General features: G+C 38.7%; 1 protein-coding gene across 13 annotated transcripts in view; it reads left to right on the top strand.

The window, feature by feature from the left end:
- The window catches only part of LOC109999214 (Rap guanine nucleotide exchange factor (GEF) 6), a 141,040-nt gene that overhangs the window by 77,107 nt on the left and 49,311 nt on the right, over positions 1 to 14,622 (top strand). For all 13 annotated transcript variants that reach the window (XM_065962873.1, XM_065962877.1, XM_029281246.2 and 10 more), the window contains one exon: positions 11,949 to 12,080. In XM_065962873.1, the coding sequence (XP_065818945.1) occupies positions 11,949 to 12,080 (132 nt within the window). The remainder of the gene's footprint in view (positions 1 to 11,948; positions 12,081 to 14,622) is intronic.

The following is a 14,622-nucleotide window of genomic DNA, read 5'->3' on the forward strand; positions in this document are numbered from 1 at the left end:
AAATAATGAAATGTTTGATAGACGTTAGAGTTCAGGAATGGTGTTAGGTCGCTGGGCACGCAAAACTTAATTTCCTGTCCAACCGATGGTTCAGAAATTGTGGCCTCGCTGTCTGGACTGAGGTGAGTGGGCCAACAGAGTGGAACAGGAGCCAACATTAACAAAAAAACAGAAGAGAACCAAAGGGTAGGGCTGCCCCTGGGTCAACCTGTGTGCAGTAGTGTGGGGTTGGGCTGCAGAGCAGGAAGCATCTGTTAACAGAGGGGAGCCAGGAGCTGTCTTTATGTTAGTGTGCACTAATGTGCGTGTTACTGTGTTTATGCATGCCTGCGTGCATACACTAAGAGTTGTATCAGTGTTGAAGCCAAGTGTTTGGCCTTCCCTCCTGTATCCGGCAGACCTAGCCATGGCCCACCTTCCTCAGGGGCCCAGACAGAGACGCCTTGCAGCTTCCTGTCTGGGCGCACAAACACACACTCACAAACACGCACATACACACACAGACACATACAGAGAACAAAGAAGAGTCGACATTGAACTTAATCAAGTTTTCTCGCTAAGGACGCTTCCTCGTAAACACATATTTGATCGACCAATAATTTACCACAAAAAAAACATTATGTAATGAAGAAATGTTTTCCTCCCAATATAACTTACATTTTCTCAAAAGTTACATATTTAAGCCAGTGACTCAAGTATACAGAACACACAAGGTCAAAAAAAGTAGCATTAAAACAGTTGCAGATTATCCTTCATTTCTGTTCAACCAGTACCATCATTTTGAGTGCCATTGCATTAAATATCAATAAATCAACCCCATCAAAATCTCCTATATCGTGGTATGAAAGTGTATTCATTCAGATCTCCCACAGCTGGAAGATAAAGGAGGGTTTGCAGGATAAAGAGTGGGTGTGAAAGGAAGATAGCCTCGAGATAGGGAGGAGAAAGAATAGGCTGTAAAAGTGGAATATAAATATCCAATTTATTTAAATCTCAATCTTAGTGAGAAGCTGACTAGGTCTGGCACACCTCTCGATAGAAACACCATTACAAAATTAAGACTTTTATTAACTTTTGTTATAGGTATCCGGTTCTGTCAGTCTTGAATGTCCTGCCTCATTTAAAACCTTTAGTACTCACAGCAGTTTTGCATCCATTGAAAATTTCATCACCCAGGTGTTAAAATGAGTAAAGGACAAGGACAGACGGGCTGTTACAGGTTGAATATCACTTTCAAAAAAACATCTTGCACAGTTTGGCAACAACTGCCATCTGCTTCCTGCCGTCAACTCACAAACACATCAACACACAGAAACGCTCTCTTTATGTACCAACTGGGAGGTATTTCCACTAAAGGCAGCCTGTAATGCAGTCAGACCTCTTCAGTCCTCCAGAGAAGAATACTTGACTCTGCAGGGGTGCTGACCCATACTAATTACCTTCTTCACTGTGTAAGCCGCCAGAGCTCTGAATGAGTGCTCATTCAGGCCGTGTGGCATGAATGAGCCTCCACTGCAGACAAATAGAGCTGCTACTCGCCAAGAGAATTCAGATTTACTCAGATGTAGGGCGTGGGGGCACTGGGGCTGCAGCATGATTTTTTTTACAGTATTTTTACATTAAAGAGTTCATACATTAGAGTGTGTTACATTAGAGTTCTTGTGAAATCAATGTAATCGATTATTGATGCTTATATCCGTTTTATATCTGTTTAATAACAATTGATTCAACAAAATCTCATATACATATTCTGCGACTAAAGCCACACTCTCAATTATCTGATGACATCAGACTTAAAAAAAAAATGGACAATGTGACTTTAGCTGTCAAATGACTTTATTGCTACTTTAGCTACAATGAATGTTGCTAAAGCCTAAAAGAGAGATACCTTTGGTAGAATACACGAGTAGACAAACAAAAAAAAAAACAGACTTATTTATGAGTTGAAGCCAAAGGTTCAGGATCGAGACTTTATTTGGAACAAGACATCTGTCTTTACTTTCTTGATATTACTCTGAACGATACAGCTAAGACTGGGCATATTTATACCTGCAAAATGATTTTTTGCAGAAACTTGAAACTTTGAAACATTATCCACCCAGTATTTTCTATCAAGATTTTAAAAAATGTTCTGCTATTTCAACTCCAATGAGATACTGAGTGATAATGCGGTTGTATTTTTGTTTGTTGATTCAGAATAATGTCAGTGTCGGCGAGTTAGTCCCTGTGTTAGATTTTTGTTAATGAGTCATTATATGTCAAATTAAGGTAAAAAGTTTACTAAAGCACATTTTAATACAGAAAGCAATTCAAGGAGCGTTACATAGTCCTGAACAGACAATTAAAAAAAGAAAAATTACACAATAAAACAATCAAATACAAAATATATTCAAATAAAAGATCATAAAGGAAAAAAAAAAAAATTCTGTGTGTGTTGTCGTTATGGTAACACACATTGTATTTCTGTTATTACTTTATCTTTTGTACCTCGGCTCTCTGTATGTCTCCCTCTTCTGCATCTCTTTCTTCCGTCACCGTCAGACAACCAGGGCAAAAGTCACAGGCCTCTGGCAGTGTTGGTGACAGTGCCATTCAGCATCCTGTCTGTCACAATACTGGCACAACAGAGTGCAGATACTGCCAACTATTGGCTGTTCAACCAATATTCAGGCGTGCCTGGCATTCTCTCTCTCTCTCTCTCTCTTTCCAGGCATACACCTGCCAGCCAATGATCATTGAACTTTGTACATCTAAAAACAGTCCCTGCCAAATCACAGGATGAGTTTTCTTTTTAAACCTAACTGAAATGTTTTTTTTAGAGTGATTCATTAAATGTGTTTTAAAGCACAATATCCACCTTTGCTTACAAGCTGCCACTCTTTCAGCATCCAACCCTTTGTGTTTTATTTTCTCTTCCAAAACATTGTTGAGCATATGTTCCTGAAAAAGCACTGTAGAGCGTTAGGTAGGTTGTGTGTTATTTATTTTTGTTAATACTGTTCGACTAAACGAGGTGTCGGTTGATGCTCAACCTCATGTCGTGTCAGTTTTACTAGAAACAGGTACCTCACTTAAAATAACTTGCATGCGGCTTTATTCTCAAACAGTATCTCACGTCTCTTTGTGTGTTAAAATCACTTTGACGTGCAGTTAACTTGAAGCTGCCACTGATACAAAGTTTTCGTACAGTAACTCTTTGAAGTTGAGTGGGTGCAGAATCATCTCAATCACAGCAGAGGCTGAGAAATGTAGAATTGTTGTCCCTGTTTGACCTGTTTGAGGGGGCGGCAGTAGCTCAGTCTGTAAGGACTTGGGTTGGGAACCACAGGGTCACTGGTTCATGTCCAGGTGCTGACCAAATCTAGAAAGCTTGAGAGGTGCCAGTTTACTTTCTTAGCACTGCAGCGGTGTCCTTGAGCAAAGGCACTGTAATGTAAAGTTTGTCACTAAATGTCAATCTGAAGATGAGATAACCTTGATGACATCACTCTGACATTATCTTTGTTATTATCTCAGACATTTATATTCCTAATTATTTAACTGTTTTGTCCTGTTGTTCTTTTTTCAATTAACTCTTGATTAATGCAAGTTATAAGTTATAAGTTAATGCAAAAAGACAAAGTATTTAAATAAAAAAATATAGTAGAACATTATTTCAGATTGTTGTCCTCTTTTTTGTTTTTCCCCAAATTCCTTACCCTCTTTCTTTTTTTTATCTCTGATTTAATGTAAAGCGGCAGTAATTTATTCTGGTCTACATGTTCCCTGTAAATAAGAGCTGCCTTTTACAAATCAGAGCTGACAGGATGTGGAGGTTTGGCAGACAGAATTGATGAATTCTTGCGTATGTGTATACTTCTTTCTCTGCTTGACAGATTTTTTGAGTCTATCTCCTCATGTGGTCCCCATCAAACTCTACCCGCCCTTATTTATTCCCTTTCTCTGTGCTATGTCTGCCTTTGCAGTTGTCACCTCTAAGTCCAACTTCAATTCATTACATCTCCTCTTTACACACCCAAGAAACACACACACACACATACTCACAGAGATCGAGAGACAGTGAGACCGCCATGGTGCCAGAGATATGGAAGTCTGGACGGAGGTAGAATTGAATTCTTAAGAGAATATTTGAGTCTTTTTAATCTTCATCTGTTCCCTCCCTATTTCTTCATCCTTATTTCAAGTCCTCGCAGTCAGTCCTATCTTTATCATATACTCTGTTCAACTCTCTGCTACCTTTATAACATTCACACACACACACACACACACACACACATACACACACATTCAGTAACACTCTTACTCTGTTTCCTTGTACACTTTTTCCCTTTGACTCTCTCTCTCTCTCTCTCCATGCCTCCTCTCCCGCTCAGACATATTCACTTCATGTTCCTTCACTCTATTTTCTCCCCATCTCCATCTGTCTCCCTGCACTGTATCTTTATCCAACCGCCTGTGCACTTTCCAGTAATATAGCAGAGCATGATTGTGCATTGAGCCAAGCGATAATATCCATGTGTTTTACTGAATGAAGTTGATAAATGAATGCAGTTCAAATGTGTGTGTGTGTAGGTTGTGATTTCATGTTGCATTGCCTCTTTTTTGTGTTTTATCAGTCTTCCTTTTGTTCATAAATGTGTATGTGTGTGTATGTATTTGCATGTATTGTCATCTTCAATGCCTATGAATATGTGTTTTTCCTGACATGGTCACCCTTTATTCTGAGCCAAAAGTAGCCTCAATTGATCAAAGCTTGTTGCAGTGCGCCAAGGCTTATTCTAGACCTTCAAAATGTGTGTGTACCTGTGTTTGTGTTTCCTGTTCCAGAAATCAAAGCCACTATTCTCACCTGGCTAGTCTACTGAGGCCATTGCAGTAATTGTACTCCCTCTCTGCCCTTTGATTCAGAATTGTGCGTGTTGCAGAAATGGGAGTTTGATCCAGTGATGGAAAAAATGCGACAAAAATTTAAAAAAAAATGTTGTCATCAATCCAGAAAATTAGGATTTGAAAGCAAAAACAGAGTTGGACCCAGGGTGACAAGCTGTACTGTAGTACTGAGGCTGTATTTCTGGAGTGAACTGTTGGACAGAGAGTTAATAAGACAATGATAGCAAAGAGGGGAGGGTGGACAGAAAGAGTGTCCAAAGTGTCTAAAGCTCCTTTGGGCCTTTCTGTGGAAGTGAACTGTTGCTGCTGTCTGTGGTATTACTGTAATAATGTACTCAGATACAAATCATCACATGTTGACTGCTACTCCAGTGAAGCCATGTGAGAATAAGTTCATAATGGAAATCAATAATGATCCAGGAATCAAAGCGTAACTTATTATTTCAACATTGGTGTGCAAAACATTTACACCTAAAATATAATGTAAAAGAAAACAGTTAATACACTTGCAAATCTGTCAGTATTTGCAGTATTCATGCAAGAAAGGTGACACACATTGATAGTTAGATAGTTAAACTTGCTCATGTTGTATGTATCAGCTTTGTTCATCATTGCTGATCACTTGATGTGTTGCTTGGCTTGGACTGCTGAAGCCGTGTCAAGGTAGTTGTCACTGGTGACATCTACAGGACAACTGTGTTAATATCAGACACCCATCCAGTGACCTCACTCCCCTTAACCATGCCTCTATTTACTCCGCTGTGGAGGTATGAGAACTGCGTGGCTGATTTTCTATTAGAACCTCAACCCCTTTGAGTCTGTGCATATTTTCAGTCAGGTGAACCATTTCAGAAAATTCAGACTTTCTGATCAGTAGATATTGATTATTAGTAAGTTATAGTGTTTCAGGTTGGACGGTTTTAGTTTGATCTTAAGCAAGGATCATTCATCTTTATATCTATATTGGTATTTGAACCAGCCGCTGTTGCAGAAGCAGCAGGTTTAGCAAAGACCCACCTTTAAATGTCATTATTAAAAGGCAGACATTAATACACTTACAGTATATCTACCACCTCGTTTTTTACACATTTAATATGCATGCACATACCTTCACAAAAAACAAGATTCCCTGTTTCTTTACCAGATAAATGAACAACCTTCAAACTCAAAGTTTTCATAAGATGCTTTATTACCCTTCAGTAACCGTTAGGAGCTACATACACTGAGAAATCAATTACATTCATGGAGCTTTGTGTGTGTCATTGTTTGTTGAACCTGCTTCAATTATCATCTTCATCAGGATTCATCAGCCTCGTCACACTTTCTTTAATTACTCAGATAAGCCATTTGTCTTCTTTATTATTCATCTTAATGTGTTGTTCTCACTCTTCTCTTCCTCCTCATCTGCTCCATCTCTTTTGAAAACTCTTCAGTCAATCTCTATAGACTGATCTTTGTTTCTTTGTTCTCTTGATATCTGTATAGATGTCTTTTTTTTCTCTCTCATTTGCAGTGATTTAGTGAATTCTCAGGTCTCTGTGCCCTTTAGGTCACTCAATTGTATTTCTTCAACCTAATAAAGGATACATTAAACCATTATTTGGTTGGATTAGATATTAATTCATGCAAAACCCAATTAAAGTGAAGTAGAAGTTCATTAGAATAATCATCAACTATTGCCCTCCTCCTATCGTCCTCCTAAGCGTAAATGATGTGGATCCTTCTGGGAACCTTAACCAACCACTTCCACTCAATTATGCTGGATTCTGACCAGGTTTCATCCATTAAACTCTTCCAAGGTTACCCAAAACATCTCACTACACATTGACCTACACTGTAGCAAAGATTATCCCAACACTAAATTGCCTTTGGGAAACCCTGCAGTCTCTTGTCTGGGCAGTCTGAGCTTTATAGCCCGTTTCATCACAGAGGAAATAGAGGGGGAAAGAGCACCCAGTGAGTTAATCTCATTGTTAAAAGGAGAGGCAATGGGGGAAGTACAAAAGTGGTCCGAAACAAAGATATTTCTCTAAAATCTGTCAATTGGTATGTTTAACTTTCAGGTAAAGTAGGATTACAAAAAGAATAATGTGGCTATAGAGGGAGCTGGAAAAATGCAGAGTGGGTATTTGAGTTAATGTTCTTTTCAGCATAATGGATGAAGCAGATCTTTACTTCTATTAACAAAATTACATTGAGGTAGCTTGTTGGTCTCTGACAATACTCTGTACTTAATTAAAATAAAATGTAAAAGTATATTAAACATGTTCGTAACCCTTTTTGTAAAGACTTTATTCAGATATAGCAAGCTGTGTTAGCACATGTTGTTGTAATGATACCATTAGTCATTTGCTTTTCAATAAGGGTTCAGTAAGTCCACCATGAGTTAGCACTTGGCAACATTGGCAAAGAAAAACCTCTGTGAATCAGACATGACATGTCTGCGTTTAGAATGCTATTTTTATCCATGTCATTAGACATTTATTCATTTAAAAACCGCACGGCAGGAAAAAACTTGTTCCCAACGTTTCCTGGATTACTTCTATTGTTTTTTAACCATTTGTGGCAGCTGCATCTTTCTTGGTTCTGAATTTGTTTTTATCATGACACTGAAGTAAATCACACTCTGCAAGTGTCTGGTGTTGTGAAAGCACTACATTTTGCAGCCAGCTTGATCCTCCCACGATTTTACCCGCTGGTTGACATGATGGAGTTGTACAGCTGAAGGAACTCTGCACATTTATATTTAATCGCCTACCTCTCATCCTAAATGCATGAGTAGAACGGGAGACCCCCATAAACCCCCCCTCATGGGGCAGCACAGTGGGAGAGGGGAAAAAGGGGGATTAGAGCCGGATTAAATCTGTGGTGTGAATAGGAGCCTCGAGACCACCACAATTATTCGCTTCCCCCATCACTCCCTAGCCCGCCTGCCATCCTCCCTTCTCTCTCTCTAACACTCGTGCAAAAACACACAAACTCCCCCTGTCTGTCGTTGTCATAGTTTATTGTCTAGCAGCTCCACAGTTCACATTTGTGAGGAACATACCCTCATACCCTCCTTAAATCTTCTCCTGTTTTTTGTTTGGAAATAAATCCAACAAAATGAGCATGAGCTGATTGATTGCTTGATAAGATCTTAAATAATCCCCCATCCAGGACTTTCTTTGAATGAGGACGCTGAACCACAGCCTGATTCAGAATGTTTTAGTGCAAGATGGGATTTTTTTTTACCAAGCCAGGAAAAGTAAGAGCTATCATTTACTTCTAATCAGAAAATTCAGTGTACTGCAATATATATATATTTAACCCCAGATATCCACAAGTCAAATACAAGAGTATGACCAAAAACAATTCTATCAGCCAGAAAAAGTTATGTCATTTTTATCGTTTGATTATCTAAAAAAAAAAAGGACAAATTCTTTTACCCAAATGTGAAACTTTAAAACAGAAAAAAATCAAGCTCTCTGCCAATGGAGATGTCCTGGCTGGATTTCCAAAGATTTTGTTTCCCATATTTTCTCAGACTTCATTGAGCTCATAAAAGATAAATGACTGGCTTGTTCGACCATGGGCCATGTTTGTGTCCTTTCAGTATCCTCTTTGGTTATGTTTTTTGAGTCAGTGTGTGTGTGATTCCATAACTTTTCCCTTGAGTCCTTATCCGCTCAGCAGTTTGAAACATTACTTTCTGTCTGCATACGAATGTGTGTATTTCGGTGAATGCGTTTAATGGATGCACGGTAGAAGCTCCATCATCACTGGCTCACAACATCTCCATCACTCAGAAATCAATAAGTATTTACCTGTGATGAAATTACCCATCACTCTTTGCTCCCCTCTCACTTTTTCCTGTCTCTTCTTATTCATAAACAGACACAACAAGCCAGCAGTAAAGACTGTGGGTCAGTGAGGAAGAGAGTAGAGGATTCTTCCTGTGTTTGCTTTAGTCAATATCAACAGCAGTTGAGTATCAGTGTTGCCATTAGTGCCTCCAGTACAATAAATAAAACACAATGCATAACGGTACTGTGCTTAATAAGATATTGATTTTACTAATACTATCCTTTTTTAGTCACACTAAAACTAATGTGGGAGATCTTCATATGGCATATGTGAGTAAATGTAAATTAGAGTCACATTGTGAAAGTTTAGCCAGCACTATTATTCCTGAGAAAGTCTCAGAGAGACCCAGAATGTGTTCATATAAAATGTATGTATATTATAAGTGGTTTACTGCATTAATAAAGGGGTTTGTGTGAAGGAGAAAGAGACAGCAGGTGCATTAATGTTTAAGCTGTCTGCCATCTAACCTCAGCTGTACAAGATACCATTTTTTAAAATGATGTGTACATATGGTAACAAATGTTTGAATCTGTGGGACTATTTTGCTCGATCAAGGGATTTGTTGTTAAGTAAACATAAAGTTCCTCAGGGATATCAAAGTTTTATGTCAGCTGATGTGTAATAGACGTAAAATAAAATGTATGTCCCAGTAGTTTGTAAGATCATTAAATATCTAGGAAATACATTTCACTCGTAAAACATAGGGGACACTACTGTAAATGTAGGGCAGTAAATGGTTATTTTATTTGTTTATTTGATGGATAATCCTTGTCTTCCATGTGTTCTTTAACAAGATGTCAGAATAAAACATTCATGCAAAGGGGAAAAAACAATGCCAGTGATTTAGGACATAACCAAAGAGTCCACTATGGCGAAATTTATCAAACTGTGTCTTCCCTTGAATATGCCTCACATTGAGAACAAGCCATTGAACTTGGTAAACTCCTCCCCTCAGTGCCTTGTTTCCCTGTGGGTTTGGGGAAGTGGAGCGGGGGAGTTAAGTGCTGAAGGGGTCGTACAGTAGAACAGGCCTATTAGAAGAGAGCACTGTGGAGGCAGCACCCCCAGACTCAATGTCTTTAATATTACATGTTGGCACCAATGTTCCTCGCAGCCTCAGCTCGCTTCCAAGCTCCAGTTTGGCTTGTTTTGCATGTACAACTGGTAGTGTGAGTGTGTTAGAGGGTTTATGTGTGGGTTTGGACGGCCAGTATTGTCTGATGTGTCGATGGAGGAGGTTTGCTGTAGGTTTGCACGGTGTCGCAGGAGGACATCTTCTCTCACACTGGCACTGCCGAGATCTAAGCTGGTAAGACCGGAGAATCAGAGGTTTGGCTTTTTCCAGAGCAGATGGAGCACCAAATACGTTATTCCAAAAGAGAGATGAAACCTAGCTGCTTCGCAAATACAATGTTTAACCATCCCAGTCAGCCTCTAATGACTCTTTTCAGTGGAAAAACTTTCGGTTTGGCCAATGTGTGTTGTCCTTCTTCTACCAGATATGGGTGAAGGTGACTTGTCCTTTTGTTGTTGCTGTTCTTGGAGAATAAGTATTGTTGTGCTAAAAACTGCTATCTTTGAATAGAGATAAACTGAGACCTTTTGATTGATCTGCTTGTCCACACTAGAAAAAGTAGCCGTATTTTTTTCACCTACATACATGTTTTGACATTGATTGTGTTCAGCTTTGTTGGACTTCTGATTCCATCAGAATTATGTTTTTGGCAATCTTTTTCTATGGTACTGTGACATACCGTACCAAGTGATCAAGATTTCTTTGGTTTATACCAATCTTTTGACGAAAAAGGATTTGATATCATCAAAGCTAGTGTTCATCAGCTCCAACATGCAGTAAAAAATACCCTAAAATGTGTTTATAGATGTTTGTTGTTTAAATGCTTCAAATTGAACTTAATGTAAATGGATTACTTCAAACAAGGATGAACAAATGTTGTTACTTTAAGTAGTGTATTGGCTCTTCTGTTTGTCTCCCTCTCTCCATGGTCCTGAAACATGTTAACATAGTCTTGCTGTCCCTTTGTTTACATATTTTTTAAGTCACATAACTTCAGAAACAACACAAATATCTGTAACCATTTAGCATCATCTTTGCAACTTCCTCCAGTACAGTATCAGTGAGAATATTAAGCAACACCCAGTTAGCAAGTCAGCACATCTCAAGCACTGAGCACATTGCAATAATGAACTTCACTTTGATCAGACTGTTTTTTTGTTTGCATTAATTCTTGTTTAAATGCAGTTTGTAAAGATGTGTGATAGTAATTTAAACTTAACAAGTGATTGGGTTTTTTAATGTGGCAGTTTTTGATAGTGGATGTTTACCAGTTTTGCTCAGGTTAAAAAAAAGCTTTGATCGAAGGGGAAAAGAGGGTCATTTGTGGAAACACTTACAGGGTTTAAGAACGGAGTTGTCTCCTTGACTGACAGCTTTGTCTCCTTCTGAATCTGAAGTGTTCCAATGAGCAATTCAGGTTTTGGAGTGTGCAATCTTCAGGAAAGGTGATACCAAAAATAGGAACAAAAGAACATTCTTTTTATCGCTGCTCACACTTACCCTTGTGCAAATTGCCCTTTTATGCTGAAGTAAACACTGACCACCATCAACAGATTTGTTCAATTTTTTTTTTTTTGCATAAAGCCAGCCTCATGATTTTTTATTTGATTGTTCAAATGGCAATGAAAATATGTTTGCAATTTTGTGTGTAGGGTTATTTTCTTTGTTTGGGTTGAGTTGACATTTTTCTGTCTTTGCGTGGGGATCTAAATTAATTTGATTGTTCTTAAAAGAATACACAAGTTTGTTTGTACAGATAGCACATGACAGGTAAGTAGTCTGCATTGGGAAAAAAGCTTGCCATTGCACATTAAGGCAATAAAGCCAGAATTTACAGTTCTGTTGTTTTGATAAGGTCACTCATATTATAAAAACCCACCGCTGTCTATCAGGAATCAAATCAACGCGCAGCCTTGGATCATGCTTTACAGCTGTCTGAAGAGTCTACAGCTCTGTCCTTCTCATGTTAACTATCTGAGTATAACATTTGAGACAGTGCCAAACCAGCATTGGCTTTCATGCTGATGAAACAACAACAGAGTGTGTGCATGTGTGTGTGTCGTTGACTGTTTGTGAGTATTTCTCTGTTAAACTCAAATCCAATTGTCTTATTCTCACCTCCTTTCTGTCTGAACAGCTTCCTGCTGACCTCAATAAGATGCACTTAACTGACCACGCCCATCAGCAAGTGATGCACATGCCTCCCAGCCAATCAGGGTGCAGCATCGCAAGTGACTCGGGCAGCAGCAGTCTGTCAGATATTTATCAGGTGTGTACACTATTTCCTAATTGAATCAGTAATTTAATCTATTTTAATCTGATATCAATGTAGAACAAAAGTCAAATCATGATATTAGCATCTCCTTTAGCCTCATGTTTTTTTATGATTTATTTTGACATATGCCCTTTGACTTTTCCTGATTCCTTAGCATACGTGTTAAACATTCTCTGGTTGTTCAGGTTTACCTAAAATCCAGGTTGAAGTTTCATCTATCAATTTTGCGACAAGCTTGATTCCCATCTCTTCTATGTACCTGTTGCATATGTGTCAGTCCTCTACAGCCCCTCCTCATGACCTGAGTGTCTCACTAATTATTGGGCACCAGTTGCGCATCCCGGTGATCACCCAGCACATCCTGCTGTGAAAAAAAAAGGTCACATGCAGGAAATGAACTTAACCTTTCAGACATGGTCCATACCTTCCCATCACATATAGAAGCTATAACGTAGTCAGGTTAGCTCGGCTTATAGCGATCATTTTGCATGAGTTCCTTTAGGCTGCTTCCACAGGTCGATTTAATTAAAGAGAGGTACAGTAAGTTAGGCGTTAGTAAGGTGTTTATAAGCAGTTATACAGTCGAGTCATAATTTTAATTTGTATTAGGAATCTTTGCACATGAGACTTCAAACTCTACATTTAACAGCATATTAAAAGTGGAAGCACAGACAGCATGTCGACCTTTCAAGATTTCGATTTAGTCCTTTACATTTTCAATATAATTTTTAAGAAAAAGACAATGAAGCATATACCAGCATTGCATCATAGCAGCAGGCCATCTTAATGCACAAGATATTATCGGCAGACCAAGGGATCTTTTAGTTATTCTCAGTGTTACCTTTAGGTGACATTTCAGAGCATTCAGTAGCTCAGTGTGCTTTGGTATTAAATCCCTCTCCTGAGAGAAGGGTATTTAAACATCTACAAATCAATAATCCATAAAAGGGTACAAGACGCGGCTGTCAACTCATCACTTTAAATCCCCCCGCTCTCCTAATCTCCCCTCTTTACACAACAAATTGTAATAAATGCCATCAACCTTTTAAATGATCTTGTAGCCCCGGCTCCTCTGCACTGGGTGCTGCAGTATTTTACTCTGCTAGTCTCCTTCACAAACTGCACTTATTCCTCATATATTGTTATATGTATTCATAAGGAAGAGTTCTATTTAAAGACATGGTTAGCATTGTTAGCATTTATCAATAAAATTTGAGGTCCGAACAAATGAATGAGCTTGTTACAAAAAATGAAGCTGTTGTATCAATTGGCACTGCAGGTCACAAAACCGCTAAGCTAGTTGGTACTTGTTAGCATTCAGTGTGTTGGTATCTATCATTGATTCTCCTGAACAGAACTTTAAAAGACATTTTAAAACAATAATACTGGACACACCATCCAATTTTTCCAAGTCAGTGGGCGAATACTGAGTACTGTACTGGTACCAGTGTGTAATCAAAAAGCTTTATGCCTTGTGTTCAAAAGACACTCTTTTATGTTCAAGGCAATATCTGGCTTAACTTCAACAGTCAATTCCCTACTTTGTAAAACCAACCATTACAGTTTTACTGTTATTAAGTGTTGCCGTTGCAAGCAAGAAATACCTTCTAACTGCTGGCACTCAAGCTTACAGTATAGGGGCGCCCATCTCATTACCTTTGAACAGAATAGTTGCCTAGTGCATTGACACCAATGTTGGACAGACAGTCATAACGTTCAAATTGTCAGAGAAATCTGTTTTGAGCACCAGATTTAAAAAAAAAAAAAATGGTGATATTAAAATTATTTTTTATATTTGGAACTAATGATTTAATAATTTTATCACACAAGTATGTGGGTGACGAAACACTGCCGCATCAATATTTTGTCCCACCCCTCATTGACACTGACACCCAATCCAGTGATATCTAATTACATGAATGGGAATTGGAACATCCCTACTAAGGATAAAGTAATATAGAAGACAGTTAGATAGAGCAACATATACTAACTAAGACCCTGTCTCTTGTGCATTTCTGTCAGGTAATAGTGCATGGAGCCTATGAATTATAGAACCCATTGCCGCTATCAACTGAATCTCACAAATCCACCTGCATGCAATAGGAAACAGACCAAAATGACATCACTCAGACATTTTAACCTCCTCATGCACCTCAGCCTGTCGTATCTCATCAGTCTGTCTGCGACTGTTTGCAGATTGATGTAAGTCAAGTCAACAGAGGTCAGACGTTTAACACCTGAGACCTGATCTCTTCATCCTGAGATTAGATATTAATCACACGCTTCTGATCCCATCAGCTTGTCTCTGACCCGGTCCTGTGTTTGTTTACAGCTGTCTTGAAGAGCTGACCCACCAGTCGGCTGTGCTCCTCAGCTGTCAGAGCAGCAGACTGTTTTTGTTTGGGGTTTCTCTGAATCGGTTTCCTCCTTTTTTTTACTACTTTATCCACCAAACTAGAGTCTTTCACTTTTCTTAGTCTAACCACTTCTAGTCTAAGTGCTCCTATCCTTCCCTTCGACTCTTTCCCTTTTTTAC

Source organism: Labrus bergylta, chromosome 14 (assembly GCF_963930695.1).
Source record: "Labrus bergylta chromosome 14, fLabBer1.1, whole genome shotgun sequence".
In the NCBI taxonomy this organism is placed as follows: Eukaryota; Metazoa; Chordata; class Actinopteri; order Labriformes; family Labridae; genus Labrus; species Labrus bergylta.